A 24,314-nucleotide genomic window follows, 5' to 3' on the forward strand; every position below is an offset into this window, starting at 1 on the left:
TTCCAATCTCTGGAGGGGAAAAAAGCATTACAAACCTAAAACAAAAACCATTAATCTCTTCCAAACAGTTTGTTAGAAAACCAATCTAGATTTAGAGTTAGTTAAAATACTGTATACAGTACGCACCTGTAAACAGACACAGAATCTGAAAGTGACCCAACAGCAATGTCAGGGTAGGAGTTTCTATCCAGATCCATATTTCCAGTAATAGAATAACCAAAAAATGGAACACGGAATTTTTTGCCATCAAGAATCTAAAAACAAACAGATTGTTGGGAATAAGACATTTAAGTAATTGCATTGTTTTATACTCCAAACATCTAAGAAATTTGGAGAAGTGGGGCATACAAATTCACATTCCTTTGCTGTTCCATTCTGTCTATTTGTGCATAGGGTTTCCACCATTTGCGGAATCCAGCATGAGAAGAACGTAACTGGCCAGTGAATATAATATGCTCACTTGCACTCTTTTTGATCCTGTGTTCTCAGTCATGGAAAAAGCAGCAGATGTCTTGCACTTTTTCAAAGAGCCATGCCTCTGAAGAAGTGCTCCTTTCAGGTAGGACTTTCTTCCTTTCCCCACCTTAGGTCTGGCAGATGCAAAGAAAGTTTGAATTTGGCCCTTGAATGTTATAGGCCAGATTGGCACAAAGTGTGCACTGCAATGTGGCCACTCTGTCAAGTGCAAAGGGACCCTAAAGCCACTGTAACCAGCCACAGGAGGATCATACCAGTGTAGTGGGATCATCTGGTAGCTTAGAGCCGGAAAGATGTCCATCTTAGAGTTTTATGCTGCTACCATCACTGCAGCATCTGAGCAGATTGATATTTCCTCTACCATCACGTCTCCCTGATGCCAGCATAGAGGATATGGCTGGGCTTCCCTGTGCCCTGGTGACTGCTGTGTGCCACACTGGCTCCCTGGGAATCCTCAGGCTCCTTTAACTTGTGTCAAGATGCCAGCCTGGCATACAATCAGTCCAGGATTGGGGGAAAGCAGAAAAAGGAGCTAAAAGCCACTTCTGCACAGATACCTTCACTGTAGCCAACGAGCTGGGCCTGCAGAAGGTGCACAGAGCAATGCCTATTGTGAAGGTTGCCCAGCACAACATACTTCTGTGGAACAAAACTTCTTATGCTTATAATACTGTGGAAGTATGAGCACAGGTGGTAACGGGTGCTTAACTACCTGTACTGGCTTTGTATTTATTCCATTCTTGGATCCGTGATATATGAACACTTTGCCAAAATCATCATATGGTGCTCCCACTGCAACATCTGTTGAAAAGAAATTAGGAGATTGAGATAAATGCTATCCTGAAAATGGCTACATTGATGATAAAATACAATGCTCTCAATCTAATTTTAGAAAAAAATGTATGGACATTCATATTTCAAGGTCTATTTTCTTACCTGGGAATCCATCCTGATTAATATCTCCAATATTTTCAACTGCAATACCAAACATAGAGTCAGTCGTTCCATTGAGGCGAATTGGCTTTACTCCTTCCCATTTGCCTTCTTGGTTAATGTAGATGTACACAGCACCCCCAATTTCTCCATCTCTGTCAAAATATTGGGGGGCTCCAACAACAATATCTTGCCAACTGAAAATGAAACAAAGTACAGCAATTTTAAAAGAATTGTGAAAAATAAGTGAAAATTCCTGGCAAGTTATATATTACAGACTCAATATAATGTAAGTAAACTGGTCAGACAAAGAGGTAGCTGCTGAGCAAAAGTCATTAGGAAGCACTCTAAATTGGTTCAATAGTAAAAGATTAAACTGGCAATTTTTATTAAAGGATCAAATGAAGTTTGTGGCTTTCCCTCCTTTTCTGTGCTGTATAAAGAAGGTCCAAGAGGATTTTTGCTTAGTGAGATTTTTTTCTTGCCCTTTTTTTTCTTCTTCTTTTAAAAAACGTTACCCATTCAAGTTTTATTCATCTTTTCATCTAACTGGATTGCCCCAACAATGAGTAGAAAAGAAGTCAAACTATTCAATAGTCATACCCCTTCTAATAAATTCCAAGACAGTACCCAGTGTCCTTCTCTGAAATCCTCAGCATATACTCCAGCCAAACCAAGGAAGACCAAGGCTTAATATGCTTGATATTTCTAATGTAAAAACAAACACACCTGAAAGCCTTCCCTATACATCCTAAAGTGTGTGTCTTTGGGGGATGGGGGGAGGAGGGGCGGACAACCCCATTCCTCTGTTTTCTTCCATATTCCCCCAAGTCATCTTTAGGTATATTGTACATACCATGCACTGCAGCAATGCAAAACTAGGATTTAATAGCAAGAGCGTAACAAGAGCCTTACCCATCATTGTTGAGATCCACAACTGCAACATCATAGCCAAAAGAAGAGGCCAGACCTTCTCCTTCAAATATATGCACAAGTGAAAGTGCTCTCTGAATTTGGGAATCTTTTTTCAGAAGAACAACAGCTCCACTGTGGTTGGCTCTTGGTGCACCAGATACAAAAGTTGTCTCACTTTGGGAAATGATACCTTTACCAGAGTCCAAAGAGAAACCTAGAGCAAAAGAAAACAAAACCAATAGCTAGAGTTTTTTATTGTTAGATCTGAAAAGTACATACATGCACTATATTAAAGTGGTGCCTAGTAGAGCTACTGCAACCAAGTTTAGCAAATATATCCAATATAAGCTTTCAATTTCACTGGATTTTTAAATCTGCTGTAACAATAAACAGCTTAAAGATAAAACAGTACACAAGTGTGAATACAGAATGGTATGATACATATATCTCAATAACTAGAAAGAAAAGACCCAAAGTGAAAGTTTTTAATATTACTGACATATTTCTATATCTCCGCCATAACCATGTGTAGTGTCTGTAAAAGTATCATATTTCATTGACCAACCATCTGTACATTTTACAGACATTTTACACATAGTTATGGTGGATATTTTTTTTAAAATCTTAACGTAAAACCAATTTAAGAAATCTAACCACTTTAATACAGCTTAAGTACTTAGCCTCTAACAGAGAATGAACACCACTTACGAATTTTATTCAAATGTTATTTTCTGTTATAAACATGCAAAACATACTGTACAAGCACAGTATTTTATGTTAATGTTATACAGTATTTGAGAATCTGCTGTATACAGCCGTGGTGAAATCAGCAGTAATATGCTAATGATATCTATAAAGGACATTTTAAAAAGAATGCTGTCCTAAATATTCCGTTTAAATTCTAAAGTTAATACCTTAGATTGATTATTTTACATATTTTAAACATGATTACTGCATACATATATTGGGATAGGGCATGAATTTGTACTATAAATCCCAGTATCAAAAGCCATAAATATTCTGAGGAAAAATCTAGATTAGAAGAGAAGTAAAATCAAGCCCCCCTCATCATCTTTTCCTGGAATCCTTCACCACTGCCGTTCCAATTCTCAATTACAAAAATAAGACAGAGTTTCAGATAAGCTTTGTAAGAAGGCTACAGGATATTTTGAGAGCTACATTACAGATCAAGTCCTCTCCAAAGCCCCTTACTTTAAAAGTTATCCTTCATCTGAATCCCTGCTGTTACATGCTTTTACTTGAATGCATTTGAAATGGGAGGGAAATAAATAAAGATGGCAAAGACTGGATATATATATTCACAAAAAAAAAAAAATATGACCAAGACCATGTATACTGTCACCTCAGGTAACAAACCTAGGTAGCTATTCATCATCACACCAGTGGATTTGTCCACCCTTACATTGGGAGGCAAAGTTTTGTATACAAACTGATCAGGATCAGTATCGGACACACTTGTCAAAAACAGAAGACCTGTGGACATATACGGGGGGGAAGACATCAAAGAAGAAAAATATAGTAGTTAAGCAGTAAAAATAACTGCAGTATCACGTATAACCTGGGGCACAGCAATTCCAATCACTGCCAAGCTAGCACCGCAGTACTCACCAATGAAAGAAGAAGTTAATTTAATTCCAAAGACATGTCAAATCAAGCAAAGGAACTTTTTAGAGTGACAAAGCTTCAGGAATATAAATATAACATTAGATTTGTTATGAAGATTTAATGCTGATGGCACAGGAAGACAAAAATGCTATTGTCACACTTATTGCAGTCTTATGTTCACAACGGTATGAAAGCTCCATAACATTCCTATCCTAGCATCCCCGCCTCAATGCAAATGGATCATTTAGGTCCCTAGAAATGCTATCAATTCATCTCTCTATCATCACCATTTATGATCCCCTGCACCTACGAATTCTTGATCTGATTCCGGTTTAACTGCAATTGATGTTCTATTTAACAAGTCTCACTTTCACTTCTTCACTCTAAGATGGCTCTCTCCTTGGCAATGCTTTCTCCCCTACATGATGCTAAGAATTAATCTCTCTCTCTTTCCATCACCTGCACTTATCTTCTGGCTCTATTTTATTAGCTCATGCTTAAAACCTGTTGCAAACACAAAGCGTACTGGTGTAGAAGTATCGCACAAATCAGCATTTAGAGCAGAAAGGTGCTCCTTTCTCTTCACACTTCAGTTTTTCAAAGATCTCATTCAGCCTTTATTGTTAGTCAACTTATCTTTCTGGTTTGTAATAGCACTTCTCATTTGGCCTAAAGACATTTTTTCTTCTTCATTGTTTGCATTAAATGGGAGAGTTTTCTTTTGCTCTTCATCGTGAAAATCACACACATTTTTATCAGTGTCAATCCACGCTAATGATTAAAGCTTTTAAAAACATACCTGTAAGTACTTGAATTATTTAGGACAGCCATTGGCTGTGCAAAGAAGCCTTAGGAGTTAAGGGACTGGTAGTCGGGTGCAAAGTTTATGTTCCCAGGACACACACAATGCAGACTTAAAAATCATTCTCAGAAACTCAGATTTTACTACAGCTCCCAGTTCTACATACTGGGGGCCATGTGACCTAGGACTATGATCCACAGACAATACTTAGTGTTAGAGAGTGATTATAATCACACCATGAGAAGTTGCAGGTCCTCATCAAAGCTCTTAAATGTCTCATTACATTAGTAGCTCTTATAGGTACCTCAACGGAGTATTATCTTATACTTCAAACTAGCCCGTAAATGTAGAGGAGGATGTGAATGACCAAATATGGGTTGCATTTTGCAAGGGCGTAAATGAATTACTATCTGCTCGTACTTTATGTTATTGCACACATTTGGACAGCGAGTGTTCAAGAAATCTGAATGGTTTTACCATCTGTGCTTAATCCTACCTAAATAACTGTTAGCTGGCACAGGAACTAGACTCTCATCTCGGCGGCTCTCATCACCAACTTCATAAGGCCCATCATCAAAGATACCCATTTCATAAAATGTTTGATTCTTTTGCTCTGCACGAACCACCCCTGAAGGAATGAAATGGGAAAATAAAAATGGATGAATGACAAGAGAGGAAAATAATAGATATATGGTTCCTGACTGACATTAGCAACATTGTCCTTGGGATTGTTTGAATTGGGAGGAAGACTAGCTCACAGCCTGAAGTTATGTTTTAAAGTCTCATGGTAATCTATGCATACAGGTGTCATGATGCAGCAACTTTATGATGCCATGAAATGATCTGGAAAACATGGTATGCGTTATTAAAACTGTCAACAAAACATGGAATAAACTGATTACCCCTCTTCACTCAGCGTATCATTTCACTCTTTTAACAAAGGCATTACAGAGAAGGCATCTAGAGCCCCAAGATTTCAAAATACTGATAATGATTTTACTATAAAATTACCACTAAATGCAGAGAATAATGTAAATTAAATAACATCCTTTTTAAAGGAAAAAGAGCTATGTCTCAAACGTCTACCTAATCAAAATGGGTGCTTCTCTTTAGGCAGGCATATTTAACAATTTGGCAAGTACAGACATGTTTTTCCATGATATGAAAGAATACTCATTCAACTGATGTACTGCCACAGCAGTTCTCTGCAATTAAGATAAAACTATCTCTGAACTCAATATGCTCTTTCAGCTTGGTCAAATTTTCTTGACAGAAACAACTATTTGGAAGATTAAGTTTTCTCAAAAGTATACCTTGTGCCAGAGCTGAACTCAAAGATTTTTGCATGGTTCATGTGCCAGACACAGGTGTATGAAGGAACAATGTATAACGGGGGTCAAAGATCAGACAAACATTGTAAAGAAGGGGGAAGGAAGTATTTTACAGCTATTAGTGTAATGAAGTGCAAAGAGAAATCACTTAAAAAAAAAAAAAAACACACCAGCATGGCATTTGAAAATTTCTCAACATGAATCAAAGGATAGAAAAAACAAGTAGATAAATTTGTGAGTTTTGAACATTTGCTAGATGATATGCACCAGCTGCCATGGTCTTTAATTTCTACTCAGGCAGAACACCTGTTAAAGTCAATGGAGTTTTACTGGATAAAACAAGGATTTTGCCCTTGAATGTTTAAATATTTGCTCTGTCTGCAATCATATTCCCATGATCCTGCAGTACTGAATATGTGATATATTATGTTTGTAAAACTCAGTACACTGAGTTTTAAAAACCTGCAGCAGCGAGTCTCAGTGATGGACTACAGACATGGATTAGCTAAAAACAACAGTGCAGACATTTTGGCTTGGGCTGAATCTTGGACTCTGAAACTCACCCACCTCCATAGGCTTTGGAGCCCTACTCTGCTGTTTTTAGCACCATAGCACGAGCCCCTCCTGCCTGCATCTGAAAACCTAGGCTCTGAGATTTGCAGCTGCAGGTTTAACACACATTGGACATGTACCCCGTTTCCACCGAAAAGACAACTGATGTCACAAACACAGAAGAATGAGCACATTGCAGGATCAATTAGGATAAAAGTCTTAGTGCAGACATTTGTTTGAATAATTGCTCAAATGCAGAAAAATGAGATGTTGGCCAAACAACACTAAAAAATATACACAATTTAAAATTTGCTCGGTGTGCAAGTTACTCTTTGAAACAAGGAAGAAAATTAAGACTAGTGAGATGGGAATTTCCTACAACAGTGTGTGTTAACTCATGTAATCCATTCATGAGCTATTCCAATTTTTTCTTTAAAAAATCTTTCCTTACAAGTTTTTAATGTGACATTTTTTTAGAATAATTTTATCAAATGTTCATGGATCTAAGAATTTGGCATTTACAAAAACAGAGTAAATGCTGAAAAATCTAGGAGTGGGGAGGAGAGAGGGTCATACCTTTCCAGTTATAAGTTCCTGGTGCACCAAATACAACATAATGATAGTCTCTAGTAAAAGTAGCAGCTACACCTTGCTGACATGAACCAAATTTTTCATGGCCTCTCAGTCGGCCATCACAAAAATTCCATTCTCCACCATCCATATCATCCTTAATACTGAGATCCTGACTCAGCACATAGCATCTTCCAATGATATCACGAGTTTCCTGAATTGTGTTTACATATTGCCTTTTCTCATAGCGATGTGCGCATGTCTGCAAGAAAAACAAAGATACAGTAGATAAGCAAAATTTTTTACGCCTTCTGTATTTTTTCCTGCAAGTTATCATTAAAGTCAAATAACGAGAAGGTCATTCTCTATAAGCCACATGCTCTCCTAGCAGCAATAAGCACATAAACCAGGTACTTATGTCTGGAAGAACTGTGACAACAGAGACTCAGAAGTTGAGTCACATCCTCTTGTAATGTCTGCATGCTGGACAGAAAAAAATACCATCACCACCAAATAGGCTGCGTTAACCCATGTAAAGTTACTGGAAATCCTGTAGATCACTGCACTAATATGCACACTGGTGTGGTTGGAGAGAGCTTGCTTGTCTCAGAAACGGCAGCATGGTTTGTGCAGAAGCTAAACTGTCACTGGTTCCCTACTGAGGACAAGGTGAATTTGCCCTTTCCTTCATGCAAGTTAATACTGCCTCCAGCAGCATTACTAACTAACAATTTTGGAGATAAGGGAGAAATGAGGTAGGTGAGGTCATATATATTATTGGACCAACTTCTGTTAGTGAATGGGACAAACTTTTGAGCTCCACAAAGCTCCTCTTCTGAAGAAGTTGGTCCAGTAAAAGATATTACCTCACCCATCTTGTGTCTCTAATATCATGGAACCAACATGACTACAACAGCACTGCAAACAATTTTGAAGGTAGTGAGGTTAGAAGGGGTAGTTTTGCATGAGCATAGTGACATGGGGGGGAAGATTCTTCGCCATGCCCTCATTTCTGACCTGTAGTTGATGCACGGTGCTACCATAAGAAGTGTCTTTAGCAACAAGAGCTTTAAGCTACAAAGATCTATGCATCATTCTCCATCTACACCATGTAAAATAAGGGTATATGACCTCAGCATCTTTAACATTAAGTTGAATTACAAAAATGATTTCACTCCACAACTCTGGAGAAAACAATCATCAGATCAACTGTTAGAGGCTATCAATTCCTTTGTAATTATCCTTCACCCCTGGTGAACCTCAGACTTAGGCTTGTATTTACTAATACTGACAATAAGTCCAAGAAAACCATCCCGATGTGCAGAAAGAATAGCAAATATGGTAGGCGTCCAGCTTGGCTTAATAAAGATGTCCTTGGCGAATTTAAACGCAAAAAAGAAGCTTACAAGAAGTGGAAGCTTGGTCAGATGACTAGGCAGGATTATAAAAACACTGCTTGAACGTGCAGGAATGAAATCAGGAAGGCCAAAGCACAATTGGAGTTGCAGCTAGCAAGGGACGTGAAGGGGAACAAGAAGGGGTTTACAGGCATGTAGCCAAGAAGAGGAAGATTAGGGAAAGTGTGGGCCCCTTAGAGAATGAGGGAGGCAACCTAGTGACGGAGGATGTGGAGAAAGCTGAGGTACTCAATGCCTTTTTTGCTTCTGTCTTCACAGACAAGATCAGCTCCCAGTCTACTGTACTGGGTGGCACAGAATGGGAAGGAGGTGAACATCCCGCAGTGCTGAAGAAACAGGTCCAAGACTATTTAGAAGGATTAGACATACACAAGTCCATGGGGCCAGATGCAATGCACCCGAGGGTGCTGAGGGAGTTGGCTGAGATGATTTCAGAGCCATTGGCTATTATCTTTGAAAGTTCGTGGCAACAGGGGGAGGCCCCTGAGGACTGGAAAAAAGCAAATATATCTTCAAAAAAGGAAGGAAAGAGGATCCAGGGAACTACAGACCGGTCAGCCTCACTTCAATCCCTGGAAAAATCATGGAGCAGGTCCTTAAGGAATCCATTTTAAGGCACTTGGAAGAGAGGAAGGTGATCAGGAACAGTCAACACGGATTCACCAAGGGAAAGTCATGCCTGACCAACCTGATTGCTTTCTATGATGAGGTGACTGGCTCTGTGGATGTAGGGAAGGCGGTGGATGTGATATACCTTGACTTTAGCAAAGCTTTTGATACCGTCTCTCACAGTATTCTTATCAGCAAGTTAAAGAAGTATGGGTTGGATGAATGGACTATAAAATGGATAGAGAACTGGCTAGAGCATAGGGCTCAACGAGTAGTGATCAATGGCTTCATGTTTAGCTGCCATGTCTAGCTGGCAAGCAGAGTTCCCCAGGGGTCGGTCCTGAGGCCAGTTTTGTTCAACATCTTTATTAATGATCTGGAGGATGGGGTAGATTGCACCCTCAGCAAGTTTGCGGAGGACACTAAGCTGGGGGGAGTGGTAGATACCCTGGAAGGTAGGGATAGGATACAGAAGGACCTAAACAAACTGGAGGATTGGGCCAAAAGAAATCTAATGAGGTTCAACAAAGAAAAGTGCAGAGTCCTCCACTTAGGAAGGAAGAATCCCATGCAGAGCTATAGACTGGGGACCGACGAGCTAGGCAGCAGCTCTGCAGAAAAGGACCTGGGGGTAACAGTGGATAAAAAGCTGGATATGAGACAGCAGTGTGCCCTGGTTGTCAAGAAGGCTAATAGCATATTGGGCTGCATTAGGAGGGGCATTGCCAGCAGGTCACAGGAAGTGATTATTCCCCTCTATTCGGCATTGGTGAGGCCGCATTTAGAATATTGTGTCCAGTTTTGGGCCCCCTCACTACAAAAAGGATGTGGACAAGTTGGAGAGAGTCCAGCGGAGGGCAACAAAAATGATTAGGGGGCTGGAGCACAGGACTTATGAGGAGAGGCTGAGGGAACTGGGCTTGTTTAGTCTGCAAAAGAGAAGAATGAGGGGGGATTTGATAGCGGCCTTTAACTACCTGAAAGGGGGTTCCAGGGAGGATGGGGCTAGGCTGTTCTCGGTGGTGGCAGACGACAGAACAAGGAGCAACGGTCTCAAGTTGCAGGGCGGGAGGTCTAGGTTGGACATTAGGAAAAAGTTTTTCACTGGGAGGGTGGTGAAGCACTGGAATGGGTTACCTAGAGAGGTGGTGGAATCTCCATCTTTAGAGGTTTTTAAGCTGAGGCTTGACAAAGCCCTGGCTGGGATGATATAGCTGAGGTTAGTCCTGCTTTGAGCAGGGGGTTGGACTAGATGACCTCCTGAGGTCCCTTCCAACTCTAATATTCTATGATTCTATGAAAATGTCACATTTCTCTTCAACTCACATAAGAGAATTTGAAGGATAAAATTCTCATAGGTTAAAAAAGTTTAAAAAATTGAAAACTACTTTATGCTTCCATTTTAAAAACACACTTTAGTAACACTGGCCACAGAGATGAGAAAAGGAGCTTTACTAGTATCTACTGTCCACTGTAAGTTACTGGGAGCATGAAATCAAAATCCGAAATTCAGATAATTAGAAAAACATTAAAAAAAAACAACTGCTGTCCTCTGAGTTGTCATGAGGGAAAAAACTCCTCCAGCGAAGAACTTAATTCCGTATGTTTAGGAAACAACAATTTAACAGAAACAAAATCTACAAAGAATTCTTCATAGGTACAGAAATGAAGGCAACTTTAAACATGAAGTATAAGCCTAAACAAACACTGATAAATATTCAAGTCCTATAGACTTACCACCACCTTTCCTCCTGGCCCCTGACTTCGGACAGTAACACCCATCCACTGGTCTTCTTTACTCTCCTTTGTGGGATCAGCTGCATTATCACAACACAATTTTACACACTATGGTTAACTCGTGCCAGAACATTTTGTGCTTCAATTATAAACATACAATTTTAACTCAATATTAACAACTACGTACAGTATCTGAAACAGCCTTTAGATGGCATTGTCTATACACTTTACCCATAGAACAAAACCTTAACTGGTTAGGAGAATTAGTTACATCAATGAAAGGATTTTGTTGTGTTTTTAAAAAATTAAGATGTAACTTACACGTACTGAAAAGCATGATCATAAGCTAAACATCTGGACTCAAAGTAATCAATATTGCTTTAGTGATTAATCTAAGACTTGTTTTCTTTCCAAAAACAAATAAGAAAAGCTGGAAATACATTTAAAGAAGCTAAGTTTCCCTTGTGATTACTGGTTTTAAGAAAAAGAGAAATGCTATATTCAGTGGGAAAGATTGTTGAGGCCTAAATCTGACAAGCAAAAACAGGTAATTGCTTCTGTCCAAAAAAAAAAAAAAAAAAACATGGAAGAGCCTACCTTTCTCATCAAATTGGACACGTGTGCAAGGCGTCTCTGGGGATGTAATGTCACAGCTATACAACCCTCCAGTTCTATTAGCTTGCTGGGTTGGAAAGGCTTTCTCCCGAGGTGCTCCAACCAGCAATCTGTAGAGACAGAAAAAGAGCAAACCACATATATTTTGAGGGACTCGAGTAGCTTGAGAGAAGCAACAAGAATAGAATCAGGGGATGCTATTTTGATCATATGCCAGAAGAGATCTGAATTGTAAACTATTGAAGGAAGATGGGAAAGTTAAACCATGGCAATTTTTTTTTTAAGTAGATCATTTTAAAAAGTGTCTCTCTCAAAGCATGGTTCTTCTGTGTAACAATGGCATTTGAGGTTCTCCAATTATAAAACAATGATTCCATATAAAATATGCTCATTTTAGAAATATTTTCCCCCTAATTGTCATCCAAGCAAATTCAGCCTGGGATCTGAGAATCAAGTTGGATTCTTTCTGACTTGTTAATTTTCAACAATAGCAAAGGTGGTGACCTTGAAAAATCCCGAATATTTAAAATCCTAGAGCTGGGAGAAAAATCAGAATTTACATCCAATGGGAAATTCTATTACAGTACTTGAGAATATGTTTTCATCCCAAATCAGGATGAAAAGTTGAAATAAATTTTTTTTCTCAGAATGGAGTTTCAGAAATGTCAAAATGAAACATTTTGAAGCAAATTTTTTGAACTAAACATTTTTATGTTCTGGAATCGAAAACTTAATTTTGGCTCAATTCAACATTCATCTGCATCCTCCTGACCTTCTGTGATACATAAGAATGACCAAACTGGGTCAGACCAATGGTCTATCTAGCCCAGTATCCCGTCTTCCAACAGTGGCCAATGCCAGGTGCTTCAGAAGGAATGAACAGAACAGATACTATGTGGGAGTTGTAGTTCAAGTGTCTTGTGACCTCATTCTCCTCTATGGGCTGAACCCCCTGGCCAGACTACGTTTCCCATAAATTACTTTGCTCATATGATTCAACATATTGGTTCAACAAGAGGAAAGGCCATTGTACATCATGGAAGATATAGTCCCAGCCAGGGAGCCCAGCCCATAGAAGAGAATGGGGGCATGTGGCATCCAAACTTTCTAGAATGTGGCCCCCATTCTCTTCTATGGGCTGGGCTCCCTGGCTGGGACTATATCTTCCATGATGTACAATGGCCTTTCCTCTTGTTGAACCAATATGTTGAATCATATGAGCAAAGTAATTTATGGGAAATGTAGTCAAATTTCTAGACAGCTACTGTTTGTGCTTCAAGACTGTTACTGTCACATGCTCATGAACCAAGAAAAATATTGAATCATTTTAATTAAAATAAATTATTGCTGAATGGTGTTGTAAATCTTAAATCTTATCAGATGCACAAGACAGCTAAACAATTGTGCATGTTATGAACAGAGTCTAGTAAAACAGGTTTGGATTAGATTGACACCATGGTACATTCTACAATGCATTTTCAAATAGTGCCCAAAAAGGTATTAAAACGTGATGAAGCTAATCTTTGCTGCAGCACTACAGGTCTGTCCTGTAGCACAGCAGAGTGGGCTAAAAGATAGAGTTTCAGGCATTGCAGCACAGGTCATTATAAAGAGGCTGGAAACTATTAACTTTACTTTTTAATTTCTTTTATTCCTAATAATGTTCAATTATTTGGTGCAATAAAACAAGAAAAACTTCTTGTAAAAAATTCAAGTCAAGCATCCCAATGCATGAACAGTGCACTCTACTCACCCTGCATACCATTCTTAAAGGTTAATTTTAAATAGCAGGAGTCTATAATAGAAACTGTCATACTACCTTCATAAAGCAAAGCTCAATCTCTGATTAATGATGAGATATGCACAAAGCTAGTGATGCCTGGGCCTTATGCGCCAGGGTGAATTTCACCCTGACTGAAGCAGTCCAAATGAATCAGATTGTATGTTGCCTGGACGAGTTCTGATGGATGCACAAGAGCATCATTACAGATTGATCATCTCTTTTTACATTTGAGTAGTCACTAGACTGTTACTTATTCTACTTTTTTTAATAAAAGGAACTTTAACAAAAAATAAAAATGTATTAGGTTGAAAAACATCATGGTTTCTGCAGCTGCATGCATTCTGGAGTCTATTTTAGCTCTTTCACTGATGATCAAAACCCCTTCCTCCAAAGGAACCAGAACAAAAGAGGATTTTAAAAAATAGCAGTGATGTTTACATTGGCAGGAGAAACAATTAAAATTAAGAACAAAATGCTTAATATGAAAATGAAGACTGACAATGGAGTGAGTGAGGATGATTTGCCTATTTATAGCAAGCGCTCCCTTAATGCATAATGGCTATGACCAAAACTTGCAAACATGAGTATCTAAAGTCAGGCTTGTAGAGCCGTACTTAGACACCTATTCTGATTTTCAAAGTTGTTGAGCCAGCAGGAGCAACAGGTGGGTGCTCAACAGAGACTCAAAGGTTCAGGTTTTGTAACTGATTTTTCTACTTTATGTGCAGCTTAATATATTACCATTTAGGTCATAAAATGTAAACCATAAAATATAGAAGATATATAGCAAATTAGCATTGCTGTCAGACCCTTAACTTTTTACGATTTCAGTTGTGCAGACTTAGGCTGATTTCCGGCAATGAACCTCAAAGGGACCATGCATGCAAATAAGTTCACTACTCCACATGGATAGTGTGTTGCAGAATGAGACTCAATGTTGCATTAGTCTACATTTATTTGGTTTAAGAGTCCATTATACAAGTGAAATTGCAAGGTAATTAAATGAATAATAGTAGTCTTATTATGTCACCCTTGGCAAAAATTCAGTTAAGGAGCATTCTGCCATGGGACATAGTTTGCTTTATGCTAAATAAAGCTGAACTGTTATCTCCTAGCTGAAAATAAGGCTACTATTCTCCCTTAACTCTAATTATAACACAATAATTAAGAATTTGAGTTTTCCAAATTAAAACTAGTTGAGGAAATTATTACTTCTGTGCTAGTGACCAGCTAGTGCCACCTCCATAGCTCCACTTCCATTGCCTGGGATGGCTCTGCAGCAGCCCTGCCTCACTTTCCCCTCTCCGAAGAGCACCGTAAACCCTCCACACCAGATATTCCAAGATATTATGAAGTCCAATTAATTAAGTTCTGCCAACAAGGGGGCATAAAACAAATGGAATTCAAACCAAGAAGATTCTCCACCCCAATCTCAAGTTGGACCCAACCTCTCCTTCCTATGGGCCTGTCCTGCTCTCCCAGGAGTAACTACCAGGACTTCTTGCTTGAAGTTTGGCCTTCCCACTTTCACTCTACAGACCGCTATGGAGGAGAGCGATCCTCTTCCAAATCCTTTTTCTCCCACACTCCCACTACTTTGTTCTCAAAGAGTTTAATTATATTGACCTGCAAAAAAAGCGGTCTGCCTTCTCCACAGGCCTTCTTCCTTTGGCTCTCCAGAGGCCTCTATTTTATCTAACCCAGGCTTGATTGGACTACATAACCCCACACTCCCCCCATCCAAGGTCACCAGACCATCTTAATTTTCCCTACCTGCACCACAGAGTGACTGTGTTACAGGTGGGGCTGAGACCCTGTGACAGTGCCATAAGTAGAAGCAATAATTCAACTACTTTTCTGAGCCGGGTGCCTTTGGTCAAGACTATGGTAAATCCCTGCTCCAAGTTCAAATGCTGATCATCTGACTTACAATATAAGGATTTGCTCCATCACGATCCTAACCTAGTGTCCGAACCCAAACAGAACATACATGTTCTAAGTCTATGGTATTGGAGGAGCAAGATTTTATCTCCAGGTCTCATGAAAGAACACCAATTTAACTAAACACTGCTAATGAGGTATAATTTTACCTCAAGTGAAAGAGACCTATTTTTTGGTACTTAGATCCCAAAATTCAATCCCTGACAACCACTGTGGTGTATGTGCTTGAGTGCTTTAACACTATAGTTAAAAAGTACTTTACCAAGTAATACAACACTAATAATCATTCTATACAGACAATTATGAAGACAAAACATATTTGTGTTTCCAAAACGTTTATTGGGCACTATTCTACCCCCGTGAAGACAACAGCAAAATTCCTATTGATTTCAGCTAGAACCCAAGGGATATTTTTAAACACACACATGCACTATTTATACTTTTCAAATAAGTGAGAAGGGGTGGGAATTGGCCATGCAGACATTGTTAGGTGGATCTGATATGTCTAAATTTGCCAACTGTGGCTGACCGTTGTTCAGACTTCTTTCAGTGAATTTCAAACAGATAAAAGGAAGCAATCTAGTTTAATCAAATCTAATCCAACGAGGCGCTTAAAAAATTTGTAAACAGCTATCGCAATACCAACCAAATCAAACAAACCAGCAATAGATTTCCAGTTTAACAGTCAGCATGAAATATTTACCAGAAGACATCATTTAAATTCCTTTCTGCTTTCATCAATAACACTTGAGAAATTTAACAAGTGGCTGTGATGGAACTGTATTATATGCTTGCAGAATCCTTCATAACTAAATGAAAACTGTGGTAACACAAATAGAAGTGGGAGTAGTGGCAATTCAAAACGATCTCAGTTTTCCCTCCCTCTTTTACTCATGTAAACACCTCCATGAAATGAAAATCAAAGAGATTATTTTAAAAGTTTATTTTTTCATAACCCTCACTAGTTTATCACTTGACCAAACTTTACAGAATGCCTGCTAGTGAATTTATTTATCCTGTTCATGTCCCAATACTTTCCAAGAGACAATATAATTTTGTCTCCATATTTCTATAAGAAAAATAATTCCAGTGACTCATTACATCATCTTTAAACCAAACACTAAACTGGGAGAAACAAACTGAAAACATCCAATTAACATACTGCAAAGAAAATGCTGTTCAGACATCCTATATTTGCCATGCTCTCTTTTAAAGTAACAGGATTATGTTAATGATGCCAGCCTCATAACCATTATGCAGACTGGAGGATGCATTAAAGAAAGTGCTTCCTGGGTAACAAATCATTACCTGTATCCACAACAGGCTGAATAAAGTAGTCATGGGCGTAAGCAATTTTACTTTGTTACCTTCAGCCACCACAAAATGTCCAATTTAATGTTACTATTGGAGGGAACAAGGCTGCCCTGCAGCTATTGTGCTGTCCTTTTCAAAAAATTGCAACCTAAGCCCAGGAACATGAAATTCAGAAAATGGTGAAGCTAAGTGCTGCAGTGGCTCAACTTTCACTCTACAGACCACTACGGAGGACAGCGATCCTGTTCTGAATCCTTTTCCTCCCACACTCCTGCTGCTTAGTTCTCAAAGAGTTTAATTATATTGATCAGAAAGAAGAGCTCTGAGGATGACTGGTAAATTACACACCATAGTTTGATCGTATTTGTATCATCACCCCAGTAGTTCCTTTTGTTTGCCACACTCACTGCGTTTTGTATCAGATTACATTTTAAAGCTTTTCTGGACAGAAACAATTTCTACCAGAACGCAATAGGGCCCTGAACCTGACTGAGGCATCTGGAGACCCTTCAGCAGGAGACTAAGCCTTTGTCCCCCTAAGTTTGTTTGGATGCTAATGCTGCCAACTAAAGAATCTAGTCCTTGAGCTCCAGCAATAGAAGCTCATGCTTTTAGCAGTGACAGTCCCAAATTCAGACCTTTCTCTCAGCACAAGCAGGGGCAATTACACTCTTGCAACACTTGTAAATAATTTTATAATGAAGACATTTATGAACCATTTGACTTAGAAGATGGCAACGGCCCATAAGCACAAAGAGGTCACAGGAAGAAAGTCAAACGGGAACATGCTGTGTACAGTCAGAGCAGATGGAGCCAAAAGTTAATGAGAGCTTTGTATTGACCTCAGTAGGAACAGGATTGGCCCTATGCATGTAGAGGCACTGTTCCAACCGTTTCTGAAACAAATCTTAATGGCATCTCCAAGTGAGCATTGTCCCCATAAATGCCTTGACAGGATTTTGGCTTTTTTTTAAAAAACAAAGATAGACAGTGCAACCCACTCAACATTACTAAAACAGGCTGGTCAATACAACAGAGTTGTATTGAATGTTGATGTCACAAATACCATGTCTGCTTTATGATTGGCTTCAACTCTCAGAGGTGATGAAAACAATACACTGAACAAATACCTAATGGGGTCTGTTCTTCCCTCTATATTTGCATAATTCCTGTTAATGTGCACAGGAGTTATGGCATATCATCAAGAGATCGACCCTTCTCCCCTCAACGCACAAGATCTCCTGAAAATCCAACAGGTGATTATGTTAGCACAGAACCTTTTTTACTCTTTCTACAAGGATAAACACCATTTACAATTTGTACCAACGGGTATGTTTAGGTCATTTATTGATATGTGAAGTCCTGTGTTGAGTGCAAGGGACTGGACTAGAACACCCCTCGAGGTCCCTTCCAGTCCTATAATTCTGTGACTCCATAGGTATGTTTTCAAATTATCAATGTAAAGCTGCTGTCCAGATACATCATTAATCTGTTTTCTAAAGCCCTGGTGTCTAGAGGATTATGGTTTTCATGTTACTACTACAGCTCTCTCTCTCGAGAGAGAGCAAATCGTGTCATGGGGAATGGGAAAAGAAATGGACAGCACCCGAAGGAACCGAGCAAGTAACTACGAAGCAAAACCAGGGAAGGCAGACTATCGTCTGTTTTGTTGTATAGGACGTGTCAACCCCAATGGTTCTGTGCCCAAATAAAGTGATCTGAAAAACAAATGCTTTGCCTTCACATTCATTCAAGGAGCCTATTTCATACAGATTTTAAGGATCTTTTGTAGATCTCTCCTGTTACCCAAAAACCTCTCAGTGCCAAATGGCAAGGGGGTTACAAGAATATCCTGATTCTGGTTCACCAAAGAATGTCACATGAATGTCAGGTCTTAGATGAAAGACAGAGTTACACTGGTCGCTAGTGTAGTTCTGAAATTTATGTACAGATGAGTTATATATGTATATTGAAGATATGTTCTTAACATTCCGTATCACTGAAGAGGTGGGGAAACAGGTTTCCTGTCAGACAAAGGATGTTTATTCACCTGTCTGTCTGTCGGCATGTAAATTCAGCATTGTGAGCTAACACAACAGAAACACACTTACATATGAAGTCAGTAGAGCATTATGAAGTCATCAGGGAAGAGCACGCAGCAGAGGAAGAGAACCTTATCTTGAGATACACTTCAAAAGTTTGCTGGACACCACAGGGGAATGTTTCAAAGGGTTTCAGGGACTGCACCTTAACATGCATGGCAAAATAAGGGCTGGCATAGCCCAGAAGAGAGTGCTCGGTGATGGTATCAGGGAGCTGACACTCAGTTAAGCACCAGCAGGTCTCCCTCATGCAAAAGGCAGGGGGGTAACAAGGTGACCCTCAGTCCTGGGTATCCATATAACTATCACATCTACAACAACAGTTTTGATTGCCATCCATTAGGTTAAACACTAATTATTTCATACTCAAAGAGCAGGGATCCGACAGATATAGTATTTTGGCACAAACTATTTTTCTAGCAAACTACAAAGATCCCAAGTTCCTTTTAAAATGCATTTTTCCATTTTCTACATGCAGTTCTATCTGCCTGACTTTGGAGCAGGATAGCCATAATTCAAGGAAGACTATCAGGGAAAAAAGAGAGGAGGTGTTGCATTTTACATCAAAAAATCTATACACTAGTACCAGAAGGAGATGAGACACAGACCGATTGAAAATCTCTGGGTAAAGATAAAAGGGGGAGAAAAGGGGTGCCATCGTGGTACGGGTCTATTAGAGACTACCAAATCAGGAAGAGGAGGTCGATGAGGCATTTCTAGAACAGAAACATTCAAACACAAAAATTGGTAGTAATGGGAGACTAACTACCCAGACATCTGTTAGAAAAGTAATACGGCAAAACAGAAAAATGTCAAATAACTTCTTGGAATGTGTAGGGATCAACTTTTTTTTTCCAGAAAGAGGAGGAAGTAACCCAGGGAACAGCCATTTTAGAATTAATTCTCACCAACAGGGAGGAATTGATTGTATATCTGAAGGCAGAAGACAATTTGGGTAAAAGTGATCAAGAAATGATAGGTTTTATGATTCTAAGCAACAAAAGCAATGAGTACAGCAGAATAACGACAATGGAAATAAAAAAAGCGGACTTTAACAAACTCAAAGAACTGATAGGTAAGAAAATCTAAGGGGAAATGGAGTTCAGGAGAGCTGGCAGATGATATTAAAGGCATAACTGCAAACTATTCCAATTCAAAAGAAAGAAGAATAGACAGAAGAGGCCAATATGGCTCCATCAGGACCTCTTTAGTAACCTGAAAATCAAAAAGGAATCCTGCAAAAAGTGGAAACAGACAAATTGCTAAGGAGGAGTACAAAAAGATACCACAAGCAAGTAGGGATAAAATCAGATAGAGTCTATCTGACTCGACACAAAATTACTTACACCTAGCGGGAAGGAGAACTAATAACTGATGACATCAAGAAAGGTTAGGTGTTTCATGCCTATTTTTGTTCAGTCTTTATTAAAAAGTTAAATTGCGACCAGATACTTCACACAATTAATATTAACAACAGGCAGGAAGAAACACAAGCCAAAATAAGAAAAGAACAGGTTAAAGAATATTTAGATATTCAAGCCAGTAGGGTCTGATGAAATTCACCCTAGGGTACTTAAGGAACTAGCTGAAGCAACCTCTGTACTGTTAGCAATTATCTTTGAGAACTCCTGGAGAATGAGTGAGGTTCCAGAGGACTGGAGAAGGGCAAACATAGTACCTATCTTTAAAAAGGGAAACAAAGAGAGAATTAGAGACCAATCAGCCTAGCTTTGATATCTGGAAATATACTGCAACAAATTTTTGAACTATCAGTTTGTAAGCACCTAGGGAATAATAAGGTGAAAGAATAGCCAGCATGGATTTGTCAAGAACATACCATTCTAAACCAACCTAATTTCGTTCTTTGACAGGGTTACTAGCCTAGCAGATGGGAAGAAGCAATAGACATGATATATCTTGATTTTAGTAAGGCTTTTAACACAGTGCTACATAACATTTTCATAAGCAAACTAGGGAAATGCAGTCTAGATTAAATTACTATAAGGTGGGTGCACAACTGGGTGAAAAACTGTACTCCAGAGTAGTTATAAAGGGTTTGCTGTCAAACTGGAAAGGCATATCTAGTGGGATCTCACGGGGTCAGTCCTGGGTCTGGTACTATTCAATATTTTCATTAATAACTTGGATAATGGAGTGGACAGTATGCTTATAAAATTTGCGGACAACACCAAGTTGGGAGGGATGCAAGCAATTTGGAGGCCAAGATTAGAATTAAAAATAATGCTGGCAAATTGGAAAATCAGTCTAAAAATCAACAAGATGAAAGTCAGTAAAGACAAGTGCAAATTACTATATTTAGAAAGAAAAAATCTAATTCTTAACTAAAGAATGGGGAATAACTGGCTAGGTGGTAGTACTGTTGAAAAGGATTTGGGGGTTAAAAGTGGATCACAAATTGAATCTGAGTCAACTATGTGATGCAGTTGCAAAAAAGGCTAAAATTCTGGAGTATATTGACTGATGAGGCCTCGGCTGGAGTATTGTGTCCAATTCTGGGTGCCACGCTTTAGGAAAGATGGGGATAAAGTGAAGAGAGTCCAGAGGACAGCAACTAAAGTGATAAAAGGTTTAGAAAACCTGACCTCTGAGAAAAAGTTAAAGCAACTGGGCATGTTTAGTCTTGAGAAAAGAAGACTGAGGGAGCACCTGATAACAGGTTATAAAGAGAAGTGAGACCAATTGTTCTCCAGTTCCACTGAAAGTAGGACAAGAAGTAATGCAGCAAGCTGCAGCAAGGGAGATTTAGGTTAGATATTAGGAAAAGATTTCTAACTATGGGGTAGTTAAGATCTGGAATATGTTACCAAAGGAGGTTGTAGAATCCCCATAATTGGAGATTTTTAAGAACACGAACACACACCAGCACAGGGGACTGGACTTGTTAAAATGTTTAATAGCAGTATAGACTGTAGTTCAAAAGGAGTTGCATGCTTATTCAGAACACCTAAACAGCCTTCTTTGATTTAATTCTATGCACACATACACAGTAGGGTGATCAATGACATGAGTCCAATTTCAGGACAGCATGATCTCATTTGCCGAATATTGTGGGACATGGCAAAATTAAAATAAATCAATCTTTTTAATGTAGCCAAGAGCACTAATTTCACCCCATAGCAAAATAGCCCATTTCAGGAAGCTGGAGACAGTTAAAACAACATTTAACTACATTCTGCATTCAGTAGCTAGCTATCGATATAGCTGGCTTGCTAGCAAGGTAAACAACCCTTCCCTGTGCCCCCACTCCTTCCACCCGAGGCCCTTTCCCTCTTGCCCTACTGCCTTTCCCACCCGCACCAGCCAGCCAGTCCCGAGCCCCCTCAAGGCCCCCCGAGTCCGATGCAGAACAGAGCAGCCCAGCCGGGAAGCCCCCCACATCTCCATATTTTGCAGGAAATTGTGTAGTTGTTGCGGGACGCAGGACGAGGGATCCAATTGTGGGACTGTCCTACGATTTGTTGGACAGTTGGTCACCCTAATGCAGAGTAATATACAGGAGATAAATTGAGATTCATGAGATATTCATAAAAAGATATATGTCTCCCTCATTCTCCACATGTGGACTGGATGGGAAAAACTGCCATGCTGTACTACATTTTACTGTGAGTAGGAATGGACAAACTGCATAGAGTTCAAGTTTTGCAAGGTCTCAAAATAACTTACTTGTTTGCAAAACTAACTGAAGACTGAGAGCTTACGCCTCCAAAGTTAAGACCATTTCCTTACACACACACCAGCCACACAGTTTTCTCTGCTTTTTTCATTTCAGTCTTAGAACTTGAGACAAACACTGCAGCTCAATTACAACTTTTGAGACTCTTATATTCTTGCAGGCAAAATGAATTGACCCATTCCTAGTTATTTGAACTCAGCTGGATCTCAGCTGACAATAGCCAATGTTTCCTTGCTACATGTGGGGAAAAAATATGTGAAAAGAAAAAAACCTGATTGCTAATCAATGTTCTGAGCTCAGACCACATAATCAACAAATATCTCAGTCTCACCAAGTACGATTTGTGCAGATGAAAATGTAACTTGGGTTTATGCAGTTACCCCCTATGCTCAGAATCCATCTAATATTACTCTCTGGTATGTATGAAAAAATATTTTTGGCAGCTTCAAACGGTACATTATGTCACCTTCACTTAGGACCTGGTTCCCATAGATGGAGATTGAGGCTCACATCCAATTGAATATGGAGACATTTATAAGGGGAAGACCCATGAGCAGTTTTAATCATATTCCACTGGAGAAAGCAAGGACCAGAGATGCAGCCAGCAGGTTTAACCATTACAAAACTTTAGCAATATAGATGGTAGAACAGGGAAATAAAGTTATTACAAAGGTCCTTTATCAAGAATGGCTGTGAAAACATGAACCAAGAAAGCCTCAGACACACATCAATAATGGACTTGCTATCAGCAATACTTGGTTGTCTAATTTGGGTGTTCTCAAAATAAACATGCATTTCCTTTTGAACTTAAACCTGTGCTTGTGCTGCTATGCAAACATCTTTTACTTTCAAGCACACCGCTTTGCTAGTGTGATGAGACATTCGGAAGCTGCTTTTGGTTTTGTTTGGCTGTGCATTTGCAAGATGCATCTTGTGGACCTAATTTTCAGAGATACTGAGCACCCAAAACTCCAACTGAAGCCTATGAGATACAGAAGCTCAGCCTCTCAGATAAAAATCAGGCCCCAACTCTTCATCAGCAGGTCAGCTATTACCCATTTTCGCACTCAACTCCCACTCACTGTAGAACGTTTTTTAGATGTGACTCAGCAGATGAAATTATAGAAAGGTAGTTCATACTTCCTCTGTCTTGGTATATCATGGCATCTCAAAGATTTCTCATCTTCTTGAAAGAAGAATGTAAGAGCACAAGAAGTAGACAAGCATAGCTTAGACAGGACATTGGAACAATTTTTATAGTGGGGGGTGCTGAAAGCCATTGAAGAGAACTCTAGAACCTGTATATGATGGAAACTACTTTACACCCCAAGCATCTCCAGTTCCAGAACTCCGAGTTTAAAGGTTGCTGAGCAGCTTATTACAGACTGTAAAATACAGACTGCAGGTTCTATACAATATACTAAAACGGGGCTTCTACGGCCTTCCATTTTTTCACGGTGTGTACTGCAACTGGAAAGAGGGAGCATATCTCATTCTTGATCCTGGGCACCTTCACCCTTTCTATTCAAAATCATAATATCCCTACAGAAATTCAGCAATTACTTACATGGAAAAGTAATATTAGGAAAATGTATTTTAGCTGTAATTTAGCAGTTGGAAACAAGGAAGAGAGCCAACACCATGTACAGAGCTAGCCCTACATGGACCATACCAGCAAGTGCTATGCGAACCACAATCTGAGAACCACTGCTTTAAGGTTTTTTAAATTCCTGAGCCTCGTACAAGCATAGTCTCTTTTCATGTATTTTACTGAAGAATACTTCTGAGTTGCTTATTAAAATAAAATGGCACATAAAAATGGGACTTTTTTTTTGTGCAAAGCACGAATACCTGTACGCCCTAAGAAGTTCTGGGTACATATTGCTCTCATTTCT

General features: G+C 39.2%; 1 protein-coding gene across 3 annotated transcripts in view; it reads right to left on the reverse strand.

The window, feature by feature from the left end:
• ITGA6 (integrin subunit alpha 6) overlaps positions 1-24,314 on the reverse strand; it is a 61,500-nt gene that overhangs the window by 24,887 nt on the left and 12,299 nt on the right. For 2 of the 3 annotated variants that reach the window (XM_067549236.1, XM_067549237.1), the window contains exons 2-9: positions 11,568-11,695; positions 10,971-11,050; positions 7,213-7,468; positions 5,250-5,381; positions 2,326-2,539; positions 1,414-1,607; positions 1,190-1,278; positions 127-254 (exon numbers count right to left, since the gene is read on the reverse strand). In XM_067549236.1, coding sequence (XP_067405337.1) covers positions 127-254; positions 1,190-1,278; positions 1,414-1,607; positions 2,326-2,539; positions 5,250-5,381; positions 7,213-7,468; positions 10,971-11,050; positions 11,568-11,695 — 1,221 coding nt within the window. Of the gene's footprint in view, positions 1-126; positions 255-1,189; positions 1,279-1,413; positions 1,608-2,325; positions 2,540-3,702; positions 3,820-5,249; positions 5,382-7,212; positions 7,469-10,970; positions 11,051-11,567; positions 11,696-24,314 lie in introns of all 3 variants that reach the window. The other variant, XM_067549238.1, reaches the window with a different exon arrangement.

This window comes from Emydura macquarii, unplaced genomic scaffold, assembly GCF_026122565.2.
Source record: "Emydura macquarii macquarii isolate MOO-44397 ecotype Brisbane River unplaced genomic scaffold, CSIRO-AGI_Emac_v2 contig_1253, whole genome shotgun sequence".
In the NCBI taxonomy this organism is placed as follows: domain Eukaryota; kingdom Metazoa; phylum Chordata; order Testudines; family Chelidae; genus Emydura; species Emydura macquarii.